At 37.4% G+C, this 19,239-nt stretch overlaps 1 protein-coding gene across 5 annotated transcripts in view; it reads left to right on the forward strand.

The window, feature by feature from the left end:
* The window catches only part of CCDC171 (coiled-coil domain containing 171), a 157,202-nt gene that overhangs the window by 134,490 nt on the left and 3,473 nt on the right, over window positions 1–19,239 (forward strand). For 4 of the 5 annotated variants that reach the window (XM_072860212.1, XM_072860214.1, XM_072860213.1 and 1 more), the window contains one exon: window positions 547–699. The exons of the other annotated variant lie outside the window; for it this stretch is intronic. In XM_072860212.1, coding sequence (XP_072716313.1) covers window positions 547–699 — 153 coding nt within the window. The remainder of the gene's footprint in view (window positions 1–546; window positions 700–19,239) is intronic. 5 annotated transcript variants of the gene reach the window in all.

Consider the following 19,239-nt stretch of genomic DNA (forward strand, 5'->3'; position numbering starts at 1 on the left):
ACATGAAAACAATTATATTTTCCCAGCTATATTGTAATCAGATTATTTACTTTCAGAGGTCTGTAGGTTTTAATGTGTTTCTTTTGTTTCTGCGATTTTTTTTTTTTTAACATGGTGTGGGAGGATTAGTAACGCGACTCATTTTGAAAGTATGAACATCTACCTGAAACTGTGTAGTGATTCCTTGTAAACAGAAATTGAACTTGTACCGAGTTTTGTATTTAAATACAATGAGAAATGGTATCAGCTGCTCAATGCAGTACTGCATGTTTGAAAACAGCTTATCAAAACACCTTCTAATTAGGGTGCATAGTCATTTGCTTTTCTTCAATGCTATTAATATTTAAGATTTTAGAAGGAATACAAAATCCCACGTTAGACCTTTTTAATGTTTAAGTCCTGAGACTGAAATTTTGCGTGGTTTCCAACTTTTTAAAAATTCTCTGATTAATAAAAGTTAGGTCTTCTGCAATTAATTTGGATGTATGCTATTTGGCATTTCAATATAGCCTGCCTGGCACCGATGATTTATTTTACTTTTTAAAGGCCATGATTAAAAGTTTTATGGATGTCTACCAACTTGCAAGTTCCAGAATTGACATGTTAGTGAGAGAAACAGCATCTCCTCAGCTTCACACTGCAGCCCTCAAGTCCAAGCCCCAAACAGCTCGTCTTCATGAAAGTGAGAGCTTACAACTGGTAAGTCTGCTTTTCAAGTAATTTTTGTCATTTGGATGTGGTTTCCTAGCCATCTCCCTTCATGCTGCACAGTTTCTGTAGGGGAATACAATAATATTTAATTATAAACATAATAGAGCAATAAAACTAGTGTCAACAGAAACCTGAGACTTTTCCAGAAGAGAAAGGGGATAGTAAAAGTTAACACAAGGATTAATTTTACTACTGTGTCTTCTACAAGGACCTGTTCATTGTTCCTGTCACTGGAAAAGTATACATTGTGATTTCTTTGTTTTTGGCAGTATAGTAAACCATTGAATTTCGGACCTGAAGAATTTAACCATCTAAAGTTAGAGCACCATGTTAAAACAGAACGTTATTAACTGTGCATGTAAACAAAATGGTTATTAGGAGATGTGATTTTTTTTTTTTTAGATAATTGTGGTTATGAATAATACCTCTCACTAAAGTTACAAGGTTAAAATCCAATTTCAGAAATGATTTCTTGTCTAAAATGTTGTTGCCCACAAAGATACTTGGACTTGTTTAAGGCTAATAAGGTGATTCTTCAGATCTGAGATCTCTCTCTAGGGGGATTACTGAATGCAGATGTATTTGTGTCACACAGGAAGGAGGCCAGACACGTAAACTGTCATAAATATGTAGCCACGTATGTCTAGAATGAGACTGTGTGAGCTGTGCAACTTGAGCACTCTTGATGTATTTCTTCTCCATCTTTCTTTACTTTTCCACATAGGATAAAGGAGAAAGCTCTGGAGGTTTTTTTGTTGTTGTTGTTGTTGTTCTGCTCTCCTTCCTCCTTTTTCTTCTTTTATTCTTGGAATGAAAAGGACCATAAAGAAAATGAGGATTGTTTATCTTTTTGAAGCAGAAGATTTGTGAGAAGAGAGCCGTCACTAATGCAAACGACCTAAGCACATCGGCAAATGTATATTCAAAGGTTGTGGCTATGACTTTGGTCATTTCCAACAGAATTACATTAATTTCTTATCCTGCTTCTAAATTGGATCAGCACAATGGGAAATTAGTGCAAATAGAAAATATATTAATCAGTGCTGAATTTTGGTTTTAAGATCTTGAGATGATAATTGTTGAATGAAAGCTTTGTTTTATTTGTGACTGCACAACCTTTCTAAGAAACTAAATGAAAGTGCTTCACTGAAATTGCTTATTTTCTCCTCCAACCAGGCTTTATGTTTTCTACTAGGTTTACATGTGTCCTGCTGAGCCTGTGCCCAGTGTAATTGGGTTGCTCCTTTGCCTGTTATGATTGTTTTTGTTGGTTAAATCAAGATAACCACTTGTGTACTAAGGATTGGGAAGTATGCCAGACTTGCTGCAGGGACGTTTGCTTTCATTTGGATTGAGAGAGCTTTTAGCAGAGATTATGCTAGTCCTGTGTATGAGTGGCTATGCAGTACCTTGATATGTTACAGAGAAAACAAAAAACTTGTCCCCCCAGCTCTCCGATGCCTGTGATTAAATGCAGTGCTTTTTAAGTAATTTGTGTCTGCTTACAGTATCAATGTAAAGATGATACTTTTTGCATTGTAGTGGGATCTGTTGGCCCTTCCATATAACCCTCTGGGGAGAAGAACAGTTCTTCCTTTAGATGCAGTTTAATTTGAACCTAAGCATAAGCATCAGTAGAAAGTGTTTTAAAATTTTAATGTAAAGGCAAAAAAATCAGAATGATAGATTCTTAAGTTTCCATGAAAAAAGTGCAAGTGTTTATGGTATATTCTGTAGTATTTGGGTTTTCTGCAAAGCTTGTCCCTAATATTTGCAATAGTTGCATCAAGCATGTCTTTTAGTAACTTCAGGCATCACAGCTTTGCAGAGTGACTTACATTTTGAAGTTTCAGCCAATACTGTTCTGTTCTGATTTTGAAGAAGAAGTTTTGCACTAAATTTCTTTCTGTATTAAAAAAGTAGGACAGATTTTTTTGCTTCACTGTTTTAAATGAAAGGGAGTAATGACTTTTCTTGAGCATCTATTTGGTTTCAGAATTGTACACACTTTGTTGGTTTCAATCCACTGTGTTTAATCACATATCTAGTTCTGGTAACATTGCAGGCAAAACTTTTCATGTAGGAGACAAACACAGCACCTGGACTGTATTATTTGCAGGTCTTCATGTGACGTATGCTTGTGTTCCTAGAACAGTAATCTGTTGGTCAGTGCTGAGACATATTTTTGAAAAGTCTTTCACCATATGCCATGTGTGGAGTCTTGCCTTATAAGATTGGGTTTTGTCTCACTATGTTGTGGCTGTCTCTTGATATCTTGTATGCTAGTTGCCTAAGGTTCTTGCCCTCCCAACTGTCCACTGCATCCAAGTTTGGGCCATTCATCAGTATTGATCTTTTGCATGTTCAGAAGGTATTGCTTTCCTAATTGACCTTTCTGTACTGAAATTTTCTAACTATGTTGCCTTTCTTTCTATTCACACCACTTTTTTCCTCTTCTGTTGCTTTGGGTTTGGCTGATAATTGTAAAAACAAAATTGATGCTGTAAAGCAACATCAGTGATTCTGACTCCTCATCTTTTATCTAAGACTCTGAATTGACATCTCCATCCTCCAGTCTGCTTCTAGTCCAACCACTTTCCTTCTAGTCAATAGTGTTTAGATTCTGAGATTGCTATGTGTGCTCATGCTAATGCCAACAGAGAGGAACAGGAAGGGATATGATTATGATGGACAGAGGTGAAATGAACGCTGGAAACACTGCTTACAGAGATGAGAATTATTATGTGGGGTGAAGAGGAGTCAATAGCAGAATGTCTCTGTACTCTTTATTAGTGTCCAGCTATCTGTCTGTCGTACTCATCTCTGATGATTCTTCCTCTGTGCAGAGAAAGGCCCTGTGCATTTTTCATTCTTGCAACTCTTTAAAATTCAGTATGGCTGAAATACAGATTATTGGTTTTCTACCTAAACCTTCTTTTTTTCCTATTGTTCCCTATTCCCATATCTCTTTTCTGATTTGTTTTGTTTTGTTTTGTTTAATTTCTCCTGTTTTTTTTTTTCTTTACCAAATGCTTCTGAAATTTCCCTTACATTTCTAAATTGTCTTTTATTTCTGTTATCAAACCATTAACATTTTGTAATAGTCTTCCTTTGCAACCATAACGGTTTAACTTCTGTGCATTTCCTTGTTTTTTAAAATGTACTTTCTCTGAAGTGCAAGTAACACAGTCACAATTCTGTCCTCCATAACTTGCTGCATCCCCACGTTAAGGATCATATCTATAATTGGTAGAGCTAATATTATTGGTAGAGCTCTATTATTATTATTAAGAGTTCAGCTAAGAAGACGTCATTGATACGGGCATATGTGGTCTTGACTATAAGGATTGACTATAGGTTGCCAGAAGAGGAACAGAGAAGCCAGCAGTCAACCTCTAGCATGAAATAAGATGGAGAATTATTTCACTGAGCACTGAACTCAGTACTGGACTGGCACTGCCATTTTCTCCATGAAATTTAAGAAACTATTGTTTCCCTTTACATGTCTCTGCCTTTGTGCCTTTTTATGATTTTCCTTAGGAAAGCTTAATGTGCTTAGAAGGTGGGTTTAGTGGAAGTACTTTGTTGGTAGTAACTAAATGTACACGATCTGTGTGTAAGCAGAGAAGATATCAGCTAAAATGTTCTTGTTTTTTTTTTTCCTGCCTATTTCTTGTTCAGCAACATCTAGTAATATAAACATCATGAACTGGACTGTGCTTTAAGGTTTCCTATTAAATGAACACTTGCCGGTTACTTTAACAGTACTGGATTCTGCTGCTTTCCATTTTGCTGCTTCTTCAGATACATCCATTTTGCTGCTTCTTCAGATACATTAGTTTATTACTCTACTTGCACTTTCATTCAGAGTTGCAGTAATAAGTAGGCTTTGAACTGAGAGCTTTTAAGTGCTGTACTGTGCGGTAGTATAGTCATAAGCAATTACTTTGTGGGTGCTGTGGGGCAACGTGTGGCATCATATTAGTCACATGGCAAGCACATGAATCCATGGTGTCTGCACTGCCAAAGAGTTTGTTGCTGCAAGCACAGTGTTGTGGGGAGTGGAAGCAGTGACACTGTATTTTCCAATGTGACCTGACACATATGAGGAACTGACAGAATTCAATTCATTATAAAATTTCTCCAGAAAGTGTTTTTGTGCTTACAGCCCTGAGATTTTGTGCCCGATGTCAGTACTGCTGTCAGAATTTTAAGAATTTAAAATATTCTGATATCAGTTTTGGCAAACGAAAGAAGCCAGTTATATTACCTTGTAATATAACTAGTAATATTAGTAGTGGTCAGGTGTTTCTCTGATCCTGAATGTGCAGTTGATCTGGTGATACTCCTTCCTTTTACTGCTTTCACTTCAGAATCAAAGGAGAGTAGAAAATGAAGGAGAAAATACAGTAATTTATAAAGACGATGGAGAGAGAAAAGCTTTGTGTGCCCTGGAGAAATGGAAAATTGGGGAGCCAAAAGGATAACTTTAACTGAAAGGGGGGGAGAAGGTGAGTTTCAGATGGGTGAGAGGGGTGAACTGAAGGTCTGTAAGAAGAGCAGAGTTCTCTAACTAACCACGAAAACAACTGTTGTCTTTGGATGCTTCTCCTAACTGGGGTTGAAAATGAAATCACTCATTGCTTTATGTGGCTTTGCATCATCCTTACTTTTTTTTTCCCCACAGTTGTGGCTGTGACTGTCCTTTGTCTGAAAATGCCTGGTAATATCACTTAAAGTACTGAAAATACAGGAATTGTAGGTTTTGGTAAGGTGAGAGAAGCAAGTAGAATGATCTTAAGTGTGAAAAATCCATATTTATTGTTGAGATGCTAGTAATTGACATATGCTCTCATATATTTGTGTTGAAGAACTGCATTAAGCGAAATGTTCACTTTTCTTCCTACTCAGAGCAGTCAGCTCTCAGTTCTCAGCAACCCTGTTCATGGCGGGGAGAGAGAAAATAAATATTTAAAACTCAAATTTATCAGTTAACTACACCACTGACAGTTTCTTCCTACTTAGCCAGGCTGGTCAGGGCAGTGGTTTTACCTGTCTTTCCCCCATACCCTTTGTTTCCTTGTTACCAGTTCAGCCTGTGTTTCGAGGCTGAGACCTGAATCTAACAGGTATGCAATGTCTTACGTTTAGAATTATGAGGACGAAGCTGGAGAGAAAGAAAAAAAACTATTTGCCTTTTCACTTGCTGCATAGGAGAAAGGCACTCACTCCATTGGTGTCATGTTAAATGTCAGAGAGCGTCTTTCATGGGTCGGAGCCATATCTCTTGGGTTAGGACATGGAATGACTGATGTAGCTGGGGGAATTCTTCCCAGATGTTGCAAGAAGCAGATAGGTCCTGGATGAAAACTCTGCTTGGCTTTTCCACTACTTCATGCTAGCCTGATGCACAGTTGAACTGAAAAGATTTTTTGAAAGATTTGGCATTGAACTGGTTTTGTGAAAGATTTGGAGATACTAGTTCTTAATTTGCCTTGCAGAAAATAATCAGACTTGTTATTTTTATTGTTACCCTCTGTCTTGCAGTGTTTTCTTGGAAATAGTCTAGGACAGAATTCAGTAAGATATGGACCTCAAAGAATTGTAACTTTTGCTCAGTACTGTTAATTACTAGTGCGTGGTTTATTTACTGTGAAACATAGGAATGTTCTTAAAGTGGTAGTAAGTAAAGAAAAATCTGACAGGCCCACAAGGAGAATTTCCCAACTATTGAGATGATAATAGACATGAAAGAGTGGAAATAATCAAGTTAGGCAAAAGTAGAAAACTGTATTCAAAATATTTACTAAGCCTGAAGTCTCTATCAGGCTGAATCCACAAAGCAGTAATATCTTGCAGAAACTATTTTTTCACTGAAATATTTGCATTTCTTACCTGATTTTAAGCAATTGGGCATCACTTGCCAACCTTACTGCATAGCCAAGGAATGCAGGTATCCTAGTGCAAATGCTTACCTTGTAATGTAGTATTGCTTACACAAGTAATAGTTGTAACCAAACAGTATAAATCATGTAGTTTAAACTATTTGTTGGTTATGTAGTACCAATAAAAAAATAATAATATGAAACCGCTATTATAAATCACATTATGTAACTTAGGGCAAGGTGTTCAAAAAATTACAGTAATCCAACAACACATTTGCTATTTCGTAAAGAATACTTCCTTTTCTATGCAAAAATTTTTTGATACTCAATATTCTAGGTATGTGAACTTTTAACTTGTCAGACTATTGTAACATATTTGAAAATTATAGTAATTTGATTAAAATGTTGCCTATAAGGCAAAAGGTTCAGTTAATGGAATCCATATGTAATTAAAATGCAGAACTAAATGTAATCAGACCCCAGTGACTGGTGCCTTCATATTGATAGTTTTACAATGGCCTCTGGGGTTGAAAGTTTATGTTAAAGTTACTAACGTAGCTGCGCTCCAGAAAAAGAGCAAGACAGTTTAGATGTTTCAGGTATGGCAACGTCCTGAAGTGATAGTCACACAACAAAAAAAGTTGATAGTCTGAATTTCAGGGGTATCTTCCACTGGCAGGTGGTAGAAACACAAGACTGCTGGAGTGTGCTAGTCAGAGAATTGCATTCAGCAGCAACACTGCTATGTAAACATCCCTAAATGAAGGATCTTGCTGTGAGCAAGTAATGGTGTATTTTTTTAATAATATAGTTAATTTGTGTGAATGCATGTTTGAATCATCTGAAAGTTATAGACACAACACTATGTACCAAGCCACAAAAGAAGTTTAAAAAAATTTCCTGAACTTAAAAAAAAAAAAAATTATTTTCTCTGGACAGTTTTAAGAGTCGACATCCTGTGTTAGAGTTCTCTAATCATCACCAGCACAATTTACAATCAGAACACACAGAGAGCCAGTTCAGACCAGCTCATCTGTTGACTTTGGCAGAAGCCCTTAATCTCACTGTGTGCAGCTGCCACTTGAGAGCTGGGGACTCGGCAGAGAGCCGAAGGAGGGTGGGATGCAGGGTTGGTCAAGGCATGAACACATAGGCCTGCTTCATTTCAACAGCCGTACACTGCTTTTTTTATAGTCTTTTCATTTTACAGCCTTTTTTTTTTTCTTTTTTTTTTAAACCTGAAATTAAATGAGGACCTCTCATGAGCCACTGCGCTCCAGGCATAAGAAATTGTAATGTCTGGCTTCCAGAAACTGTCCCGTCAAAATGTGCTTCTGATTAGGTGGCTTAATTACAGCTGTGAAAACAATGTTGATTTAGGCCTCAAGATTCCAGTGCATGTCAGCCGTTATTAGCTAGCCTTGGACTGAAGCCACCATTTTAAACTCTGTACCACTAAAGTCACACACTGCCTGACAACTTTTTATTTAGGCAGAAACGTTGCCAGAAGCAACACATTTTATGCAAAATATTTTTCATTGCGCAAATTTCAAATGTGACACTGTTGATGGACATAAAATGGGCAGTTATGGGTGGACTTCATCAAGTCCAAAACCTAACTTTTGCAACCCCCCCCCCCAAAAAACAACAACCAACACCACCACGACCCCCCCTGTTTAAAATAGTTTTTATAAAGTTTGACTGACATAATGCTTAATTTTAATTCCTTTAATTCAGTTTTATTCCAAATCCAGCATGTTGGTTTAACCACCCAATTTTATTGCATCTAAATTTTCCTGACAGTTTCATTTGCTGTTGGGAAATAAAATTGCCATTTTTGCAACATGGGAAATAATGGCTAGTTTCAAAACCAATATGTTTGAAACTTCCTTTGCCTGAAGCAGGTTAAGGCACACACTCAATTTACTTTAGGGTAAAAAAGCTCATTAAATAGTTTTTAATATTTTAATATAATTTAAGTAACTGCTTTCACAGTGGGAAGGCTTATTAGGCCCATGTATTTACACCTGCAGAGAGGTAAATGTTTGGGTAATTAGGTGGTTTCCAATACTTCAGCTTTTCAGTGTAGTTGTAGAGTTAATGCTGTAAACACTGTGGATGGACACAATGTGTTCACTTCATTTAAACATTACATTTCCACTTACAGTGTTTTGCTTTCAAGTGCTTAAGAGAGAGGTTTAAGTGGGGTTGTATTTTGGATTTTTTTTTTTCTTTGTGTGGTTTTTTTTCTTTCTTTGTTTTGTCTGTTCTTAAAGTCTCCTTAATGACATGAATTGGCTAAGGAATGTGAGTGAATGTGTGTGGGTGTTAGCTCTCGGCAGAGGCCGGTGCTTTGGAAAAGCAAGATCTACATTCTCACTTCACAGTTGCCGTGAAATTCCAAATGTCCATGCTGTGCGGTTTAATGGAAACCATGAAGTTCCTAAATGACCGCAGGTTTGTTCCGATGTTAAGCACAAAACAAATCTTTCAAGTCATTGGCTGAGTCGCAAAAAAGGAGGGTCATGTTTTCAGGAAGCTAATCTCCTTTCCTTTTTTTCCTTCATGGTTTGCATTTCTATGGCATTAGAAATGTGTTTCTAGTGAGGTACTGGAACTACCAGCTCAGAAACAAGGGTCCTCAGTTCCCAGGACTGAAAACAAGACACTTGGAACCTGAAGCTGTATTCATCTCTTATCCGAAATGGTCAGGCCAGTGCAATGATTGTACCTCTCGGAGCAACTAATTGGAAATTGATTTAAAGAAACTAATGATTTGTGTAAGGAAAGAAGTCTAAGTATAGGTTCAAGTTTGCCCCATAAAAAATCATCACACATTCATTCTCTGCCTGCAGCAGATTAACAGAGAAGAAGGAAGTGAATGCCTACACTTTATTTTGTTCAGTTTTTGAAGGAGAAATACTGGAATGAGCTAGTCTTTTATTGTATTTGCAGTATGGCACGTGGAGTTTCCTGAAATTGCGTGTTTCAGAAAAGCCCCAGTTGCTGTGGAGGGCAACTGTGAGTTGGGAGACAGCCATGTGATGCCATTTTCCTTATTAGATGTCTTTGCAGTGGTCTTTCAAAATGTGTTTCATTGGTAATATGCAATGAGTTTTATTCACCAGCTGCATATGTTTGCTTCCTATTTTCTGTGCACTCCTGTTTCTTTTGCCTTCTTCCCACACCTCTCAAAGTGACATTTTCAGCACATCAAATTAAAAGAAACTTTTGTATATTATTATGTATACCACTAATGCTGCAGTAGAAATAAAAGTATTGGGAGTGCTAGACAAGCTGTTATTTTGAGAACTGGATATTATAGGCCAGGACATTTAACCCTGGGAAAAAGTTTTTACAGAACAGAGCTGAGGACACAATTTTACTGGCTTTATAGAAGAAAAGGAATATTCTCTACAAAGGCAGACAAATTCATTCTTTCCAGACTCAAGGACTTTTACTCAGGCCAGAAAGTGCTTCCTCCTCCCTTTTGAAGAAGTTATTTCAAGAAAGAGAGCTGGGAAGCTTCTATTATTCTCTGCTAAACTGTGGGTTAAACATAAAGGGAATGTCTGTTCTGAGACTGAATTAGCTGAGAAATTTTTGGAGGGGATTAAAGCATAGCTGTGCCTGAATGAGTCTAACTCAGATACTTAAATGGCAAATGAATCCATGCAATCCAGATTGTCATCTTCCTGGTATTTTCTTGACATTTTAAATTTAGATCCTATAAGGTATACTCTTGTGAATAATTGTTTTCTTGTTCTGACACCTATTTGGTTTTGTGTTTCGAGCTAAGTATGTAAAGCACTGCTTATAAGGAGAAAATTCAGTGCTGATCTTCAGGCATTAGCTTTGATAAAGAGTGCAAGATGTATAGATGTTACCTGTGAGTTGCAACGCAATTGATTGGGATGATAGGTGGAAAGATTTTTGTTGTCTTTTGTGGTGTTTCTTGTTTACTTTGTACCAGTACCTCACTGCCCAGTTTGCAGGGAAAAAAGGCAAGAGAGTAAGACCTAGGGCAGTGTTTCCAGGAGCCTGCCTCTTTCTCAGCCAGCCTCAGAAATGCATATATGTGCAGCATGTCCCCACTTATAATGTAGCGTGGATAATGCTACATGCACCCATTTAAAAAAAAAAGGGAAAAAAGAAATTTGTGCTCACATTTAACTGGATTGGGCCCAGAGAATCTGTTTAAGCATAAAACTGCATTTAAAATAGTGGGGAAGTAAGTATTTCCCTCAAAAGATGTACTCTGAGAGTTTGTAAAGCAAAACCTCGTGTTTAGAGGTCTGTGTTTCGCTCTGGGTGGCAGGGAGGCGACCGGCGCCCCACCACCAGAGAACTCAGTGCCAGCTAGTGGGCAAACTTTCCTCCACAGGAGACAACTGTCTCTGGTGCTCTGTCTCCTCATAGTCTCTGCTTCTGGTGCACTGACTGGAAGGAGGGTCATGGGAGCACAGGGTTGGGTATCATCTCCACCCTTGGTCCCACAGCAGATTTCTCAGCTGTCAGACCTCACCTCACTAGTCCAAGTGGAGGAGGAGTGTATCCTCCGCAGGCCAAACGGAGATAATGAGAATGATAAAGAAGGGTAGCTGTAAACCACAGCAGTCTCCTTTACTTTGTGCCTTTCTGGAATTTACAAAATCAGATTGTTTTTCTGTTGGTTTGCTCATGCTCTTTTTCCCCTGTCTTCTCCTATAATAGTGCATGTTTGCATCCTTTTCAACTGGGAGAAAAAGAACAAACCTTTGCATTCCTTTCTGTGACGTTTTTGCAGCAGGGTAACATGGTTTTGTAGAAATATGTGCTTTTACCTATTTCCATTGCCTGATTGCTTGCATTTTGTACTTTAAGCATAAAAGTTAATGTGAGAAATGAAAAAAAAATACCCCTTTAAAATATACTAGAGAGTATGACTTGCAGAGATAAAAGGACAGGAAATTCAGAGTTAGGGCATGAAGCATAACACTGTTCTTAACTCACAATTTTTTTCCTGTAATGTTGACATGATTTAAGGGCATACAGTCAGCAAGTTACATCTTAATGTTTATTTTTATTGGGTTTTACATATTTAAGTTACACTGCTTAATATTTACCCAACATATATTTATTTATTTGTTGTTGTTGTTTTTAAATTACGTATAAAAACTTTTCATGGAAGTCTGTGAAACCCACATTATGCAGTGAAGGCACAGTTTTTCCAGTTGATCATAGTAAGGACCTATTTTCTCCAGAGACTCTGCTCCCTGAAGCAGTTTGGCCTGTTGAATAAACTAGTACTTGAACAAATCTAAAAAATGTTAAATGAGTACACAGTAGGGTAAAGAGGTTCACTGTCAGCTAAAAGGAAGTTATCATGATAATAGTCTTGATTTTTCAAGTAACTTTTGTTTTCTTCAGTTTGCGTAATGGTTCAGTTAAAGAGATTTAGAAACAAATGTGCTTATTAAACTGTATCTTTCTCATTTTACAAGAATTTGGGTTTTTTTGTTGACTTGTTTCAGAAATGCTACCTTCTGGAAAGGAAGGACCCTCTTTTTGTTAAGCAATCAATTTACTTTTTTTTTTTTTTAAATGGAAAGTAGCGTACCTTTAAAATGCACAGTAACTGATAAAATTTACTAAAAATATAGGCAAGAATAGTGTGGTTAATCACGAGCAGAGTTTCCCTGCTACATGTGATGATATTAGGAAAGCAAAGTGATGTTACGATGATGCAATGATTCCATTTCATCCTTTTCAGAAGGTGTAACTGCTTCAATTCCTACAGCTTTTTAGAGAGGCACCCATGGAACCTTTAAAGCCACATTGCTTTAAGGCACCACGCTTTTGGATCTGGCCCTCAACTGAAATCGGCCCATAAACCCATAGTTCACTCAGTAAATGTCACCATAAAGCTGACATTACAATACTTGCCTCTCTTAAATTTGTATGTTCACCAATATTTTGAAAGCTTTTTGTCCTATCTAGGTGTTGCAGGTAATTTGACAAAGAAAGCCCTTGGAGGTCAGAGCCACAATAATGAAATAATTCACTGTTTTCAGCTTTTCTTGAGTACCAAGGGTACTCATTTGATCACAAAAGGATCAGCTCATATGGTGGTTATACACTTATGGTCAGGGACCTGTTAGTCTTTCAGACTGTGTGACATCAAGTTTTCTTTCACAGGGCCTAGTAAATGCATTGCACTCTTTTGGGAGCCTGAGCATGTATTGTAACTTAACCAGGACTTTGCAAAGCTTCCTGACACTCAAAGTCATCCAGTTTTGTTTTAATCTGTACGTGTCAAGACATCCTATTGCTTTAGGAATTTCTAGTTTAATTTAATAACTTACTGAAGTTTACTACACTTTAAATAGATTTTTTAGAAGAGTGTAATCTAATCAGGAGCTCTGCATAAAGGAATTTAAGGTACCATTCTGGAATGTACAAGGCACACCAAATTACTGAAACATCCCTGTGTAAAATGATTTTTTAAAGTTGTGTTACAGCTTTCTTGTTTTACAAACCAAAAAGCTGAAGAAGCCTCTCTCCAAGTCTTCTTCTGTGTTCTTCATGACTCTTCTGATAAAAATTTTACGTGCCTGATGAAAGTAGTTTGTAGTGTTGTATGTGGTGGTGGTGGGTTCTGGCTTTTTGGTTGGGTTTTTTTGTTTGTTTGTTTTAACTGTTCTGTGCTTTCAGAACACACATTTGGCATATATATATATGAAAGGATGAAATTCCATTAGCAGTTTTAAAATGTTGATTCACATAAAATATGATTGGTATGCAGGAAATATTAGTTCCATTTGCCTAGTGGACTCACTTGAACTACATGGTAAGCCCCACAGAAAGTGATGATCTAGTACCTGAGCTAAGAGCAGTTCTTAGAGGCTGATTGTGCTCAGGAATCTAACAAGTATAAAAAGTTCTGTGGAAGTAATTATTAGATTTTTTTATTTAATTTCAATCTGAAGTATAACTGTGTATATAAATTCAGCCAAAACCAATAGAGACAGTAAACCTAGCTCACCCACACTCAAGTTGTTTATAACTGATAAGCTTGATTCCTTGCCCAGTTAGTGTAATTTGCATCTTGCATTTACAAAAGACCTACATGTTAGCCATCAACTGAAATTGAGCCTAAAATATTTTTTTTTAGGCTATTCAGATATCAACTGATATTTTATAAGCAATACTGCCAGAGAGCCAACTGTTTGCCCTGAGCATTACTGTTATAAAACTACCCTTTAGAACTCTATTGACACACTGCTTCAGATATTGCATGCAATTTGCGGGAGAAGGAATAATTCCCTCCTGAAGTTACTTCAACTAAGTTTTACTGGGGATGAACAAACATTAAAGTGCTTGGTTTGGATAAGCAAACGGAAGTTTGCAAACTATCCCAAACCTACTTGGAGCCAAATGTACCTCTTCCCGGTGAAGCCTTCTCTCAGATCGTTTATGGGGGAGGGGGATGGAGCCCTTATTAGGATTTTGGCTGGGAGGTTGCAGGTTGCAAATTCAGAATATGTACACTGCCTTGGCCAGTGCTAGAAGGGTGGAACTTTTAGTCCTCCTAATACATTGATGATTTTAATAATAAACATTCATTTTGAGAAAATGAAGTTGACAGTAGTAGTAGTAGTTCACTTCTAAGCATGTGGTATAAGTCAGTCATTTTTTGCTCTATCATTAGAGCATCTTTTTAAGAGGCTACTCAGTTTAATAGAGTTATTTAGATGAACTGAGATTTAGATTAGCCTGTAGCGTAATGCAAATGCAGATGTTCTTACTCAGCATGCAAGTGTTTGTCTGTATTTTGGTAACAGATTACAATCAGTCTGTTTTTCAAATAGGTGCAGATAGGTTGCATAAGCCATGTCTGCGTCCACTTTATGATCCTAATTCTGTTGTCTCCTAAGAGCTAACATCAATCTGCTGTTTGTTAGGGGATGCTGAAGGTTGTCAGTTTACGAGATCAGCATTTCCCTTCTCACTTCAGGATTATGGACAACACTGGATTATATTCTCACAACCAAGTGGACTGAAATAACTTTTTGCTCCCCTAAAGGTTTTTGCAGAGATCTGCAATAATATTCTCCACTAAGAGGCCTTGTGTGTCCCTGGCACTTCATTTTCAGTCCGAGTAATACCATTTTCCTACTTGAAATCCAAGTGAGATGTTCACTGCATTCTTTTTCATTGCTGCAAAACTACCCATTTTTGCATCAGCAACCTCTGTCAGAGGTGTGCGAGTTCCAAGTCCTTATGACTTGCGCTTTTTTCACCACCTTTCATAAAGATAAGTTGGTTCTGTGTCCTTGCCATAAATTCTTGTCAAGAGAGGTGTCTGCTTTACACCTCAATCAATATATTTCCTTTTTGTTTTCCTTCCTTCATGCTTATGGCTTCTTTTGAGCTTCTGCTTTCTACAAACTGGATGTCTGCTTCTCTTTATGAAAATCGGATTTCTTGTGGGAAAAAATGCCCTTTCAGTGGTTTTTAGAGAGAACTTCAAGGGGACTTGTCCCTGTAGATATGCTGGGAAAGCAAATAGGTTACATAACCGATCTGAACTTGCTGTAGTTTAGCAAACACCAGAATCTGAAAGGGCTTCCCAGATAGTCTTTTGAGCCTTGCCTTGCTGGAGTTCTGCTAGTTGAAACCCATAAGGCCACCAGAAGGCATTCGCTACAGCAACTCTCCTAATTCCACTGTCCAGACACCAGTGCTCATCCAGACTGTTCCACCCTTGGTTAACAAGCATGCCTCCAGCAAAGAGTGCTTGAACATCATCAATACTTATTGCGTATTGGATTTTTAAGGGCCTTTTCTGACCTACTCCACATACTTAGTACAAATATACTTGAGAGAAGTAGTGAGCAAACTGGAGTATTCTCAAGGCATTTGTCTGCAAAGTAACAGTGAGTTCCATGTTTGTTCTCATTTTTATATAAGCTATCAGGAGAACCCTAAATTGTTGATTTCCATTTTTTAATAGTTCATTTGTTTTGTTAGCTACATAGATTTATATTTCTGAATATTATTCCTCAAAAATATTGCATATTTGGCAGAAATCCATAGCAAAAATTAATCTTCTGAAGGCCTAAAGATTTTTTAATGCAAGAAAGCTGCATCATAAAGACACTTTCATTGTTCCTAGATCTTTCTCCTTTATGTTGTTAAATGTTACTATTAGGAATAATTACTTTTTCCCTCTTTCCCCATTGTATCCGTATTGCTGATACAGTATATCTTTATTAATTATAAAGTGATTGAAGTATTTTACTGAATCAGTGTAATTTCTTTTTTGTCAAAATGTATATGATTATTAGCTCTAGGATTCTGCATTAAAATTAGTCTTTGGTAAAAGATAGATTAATGCACCACTGGCAAAGGTGTGCTGTCCTTGTCCTATTTAGTAGCAGAATGCCTAAATTGTAGTTGCACCAGTTCGGAGCAAACAGACAAAAAGGAAGGTAGCTAAGCATTTTGCTGTGCGTGAGCAGTTAGAGGGCAAGCAGACACCATGCACCTTGACCACCTATTATGAAGCTTTTTGCTGCAATGTCAAGTGAAAGCGAGTTAATTGGGTGAAGCTGTAGAGCATGTTAGGGGCATGGTAAAGGGTTGCTGTCTGACAGCTGAATGTCAGCAGAAGCTAGTGAAGTGTGGCTGAGAGACAGAGACCTGTCACAAAGTTCATGTGGACTATAGCACAGTTAGGGAGATGAAATGTGGTTCTGTCTCACTTTCTCCCTCATTGCATTCAAGCACCTTAAGATTTCACACTGTATGTGTCAACCCTTGTTCTCTAAGCTGTTTTCTCCTAACACTTCTGCATTCAAATGATTGGACAGAAGATGCTAATGTTTGGCAAAATTAATGTAAATACACTTTTTTCCTTTTTCTGCTAGAGCGGCAGTATACATGCAACTCAGACAAAACTTTGAAGGCTTACGTCAGACAGTCACACTGTCTAGGAATTCGGCTGATGACTGAATACATTTCTCAAGAGAATATAAAGTTTGACACTTTAACTAGTTGAATAGGGACTGTTTTCCCACTAGCACTGGCAGAAGAAAAGGCTAAGTGGAGAGGACTACTACATAAGCCACTTGTGCCTCAGCATGGTGTCGTGAGTGTTTTAGTCTCTGGTTGTAGTTACCTTGTCCTCTTCTTGCTAGAAAGAAGCAAAGAGCTGAGAGATAACCATGAGAGAGAGAAATACTGATCTGAGGCAATGAAAAGCTGTGGGAAAACTCACATAGTAGGAAGGGCTTTCTTGGAAGCAAGAGGAACATCAGTTAAAGATAGCAACAGTCTTACACACTGATGCAAAACATGGAGAGGTGTCACAATGGTTTAGTAAGAGTACAGCGTACCTTTCAATGTTGTTTGCCACATGCAGCGCAAGGTAAGCCAATAGCCATTTGGGTTAGCTACTCAGGTTAAAAATAAATAAAAGTTGCTTCCATTCTGGAGAAAGTGGAAAGACAGTGGTAGGCAGCATGGGCAAAAAGTACTAAAGAATTTGGAAACTTGGATCAAAATCAATACAGACTGAGCATTTCACCATGAAAATAGTGCACTACATAGTTTGCCTAATGTTTTGGTATTATTAGTGTAGTGCAGAGAATTTGACCTGAAAATAAGAGACTTCTGTGTGTATTCCGATGAAGCATCTGGAAGAGAAACTTACTATATAGGCTGTATGGTGGATTTTGGCCAAAATATTTAGAAATCATCAAAATTAGCAATGCAAAACCAAATTATTTGTCTTTAAGCCAACAAAACATTGAAGATAAGGTGTTCATCTGATGTGATAATTCATCCAATCCTGTGTGTTCTTCAAACGTACCAGGTTTAAGTATGTTTGAGTAAAACAGGATATTCTTTTAGAAAAACAAATACCATATTATGAAATCTTTCTCTTAATTGCTTTTAATTGAGCCTCTAGAGTGTGATTTCACTGAATGCATTAAATGCTAAAGCATTAGAAAAGCAGGAAAAAAAAATATTTCCAGATATTTCAGACTCATATGTTTGTTTAAAAACTCCTGAAAGTGGAAGAGGGAATTCTTTGATAATGAACAAAACCATTAGTATTGTTGGCTAGCAGCACCCAAAGTGTGTTGTGTGTCTACCTTTCTGACTTAATATGTAATGAGTTGGCAGCCCATTGAATTATTCTCTGATAGCAAATTGTTTGCAGAATCCAGGCAGGAGTGCTGACAATTAAAATTTATACCGAATGTTACCGTTTTCCTACTTTGTGTCAGGGCACCAATTTAGTCCTACTGCCTCAGCATACAGAATTGCAAAATCATTGACATGGGAAGCAAACTTCCTAGTTTTGGCCAGCATACATTCCTGCTTTGAAAAAGTTTGTTAACTAGCACTCTATTACACTGACACCCACTAGTAATACTTTCCATTTTAAGCACCAGTTTCTAGCATTTTCATCAGCCTGATGTTTTATTTATTTCACTGAGAGTGAGAAATGGCTCTTAGAGCTACTTTCAACAGCAAAAGAATGAGCAGCGTACTGGAAGTCCATTGGCATTGTCTGGCAAAAGGCAACTCAGTTTTAGAAATAGCAGTCTGAGAAGGAGGTTGTGAATGATCTGAAAATGTGCATCTTTCTCTATAGGGAAATAGGTTTTCCACATAAGTGCTGCAAAATGGTTATTGAAGACAGTGGTTGTTTCTTTAACACTTGCTGGAGTTACTATTGCTACAGTGAAATGATGCAAGCCACAATGATAGCATAGGTGGGAGAAACTGAAAAGAACATTATTGGCCATTTGATTTGCTGTCTACTAGTATTACTGTGTATATGTATGTTCTAGAGTTGGGGTGAGAGGCATCAGTATCAGAAATCAGTTGTGGAGAAATATATTGACTGTTTCCCACTTTTCCCCCATTGTTCTCTGTGTCTGCGCTTACCTTACACGTCTTCCTACTCTTGAGGGACTGTGCTACAGCCTTTCCAGAGATTTTAGGCGTAGCTAGAATTCAAAAGAAACTACAGCTTGCTCCTCCCTCTGCACTTCTGTTTGCTGTCAGGCATCCTCACACACCTAAGTATCCTGTAATCAGGTGATTTCCAGATCACACTTTGGCCTTGTAATTCAATAATTGTCTTTAATTTACTTTGATATACATTACTTACACTGCATGTGAACTTATTACTGCACCTGCATCATCACCCAGGGAACCTCCATAACTGAGTCTTTGTTTTATCTTGTAACTTCAGTATTATTCTTTCAGCCCTTTTATTTCATCCCTTAGTCATTTTCTGTTCTGATTCTAAGCAGTTTCATTACTTTCTTGCCTCAGTCAAAGCCATATATGTAAGCTTGTTATTCACAACCCAGAAACCTTAACTCACAAAAACCTTACCACTTTTTTATTATTCTGATTTTTTTATAATATAGAATGTTACAGGTCATAAGAAAGTGGAAGGGAGGTTTGGGCCACTGTGTTTTGAAATTTAATATTTGAAAGCAGTTTAAAGTGACTAAAATTAGTGGTGGGAAATCCCAAAATTGGAAGGAGTTATTGTTGTAGCATACAAATAGTAGAGTGCAATTGAAAATTGTAGTGTGGTATTATAGTGAAAATTGTGGTCCAGTGAAATTATCCT

The sequence above is a fragment of the Ciconia boyciana genome, chromosome 4 (assembly GCF_034638445.1).
Source record: "Ciconia boyciana chromosome 4, ASM3463844v1, whole genome shotgun sequence".
In the NCBI taxonomy this organism is placed as follows: Eukaryota; Metazoa; Chordata; class Aves; order Ciconiiformes; family Ciconiidae; genus Ciconia; species Ciconia boyciana.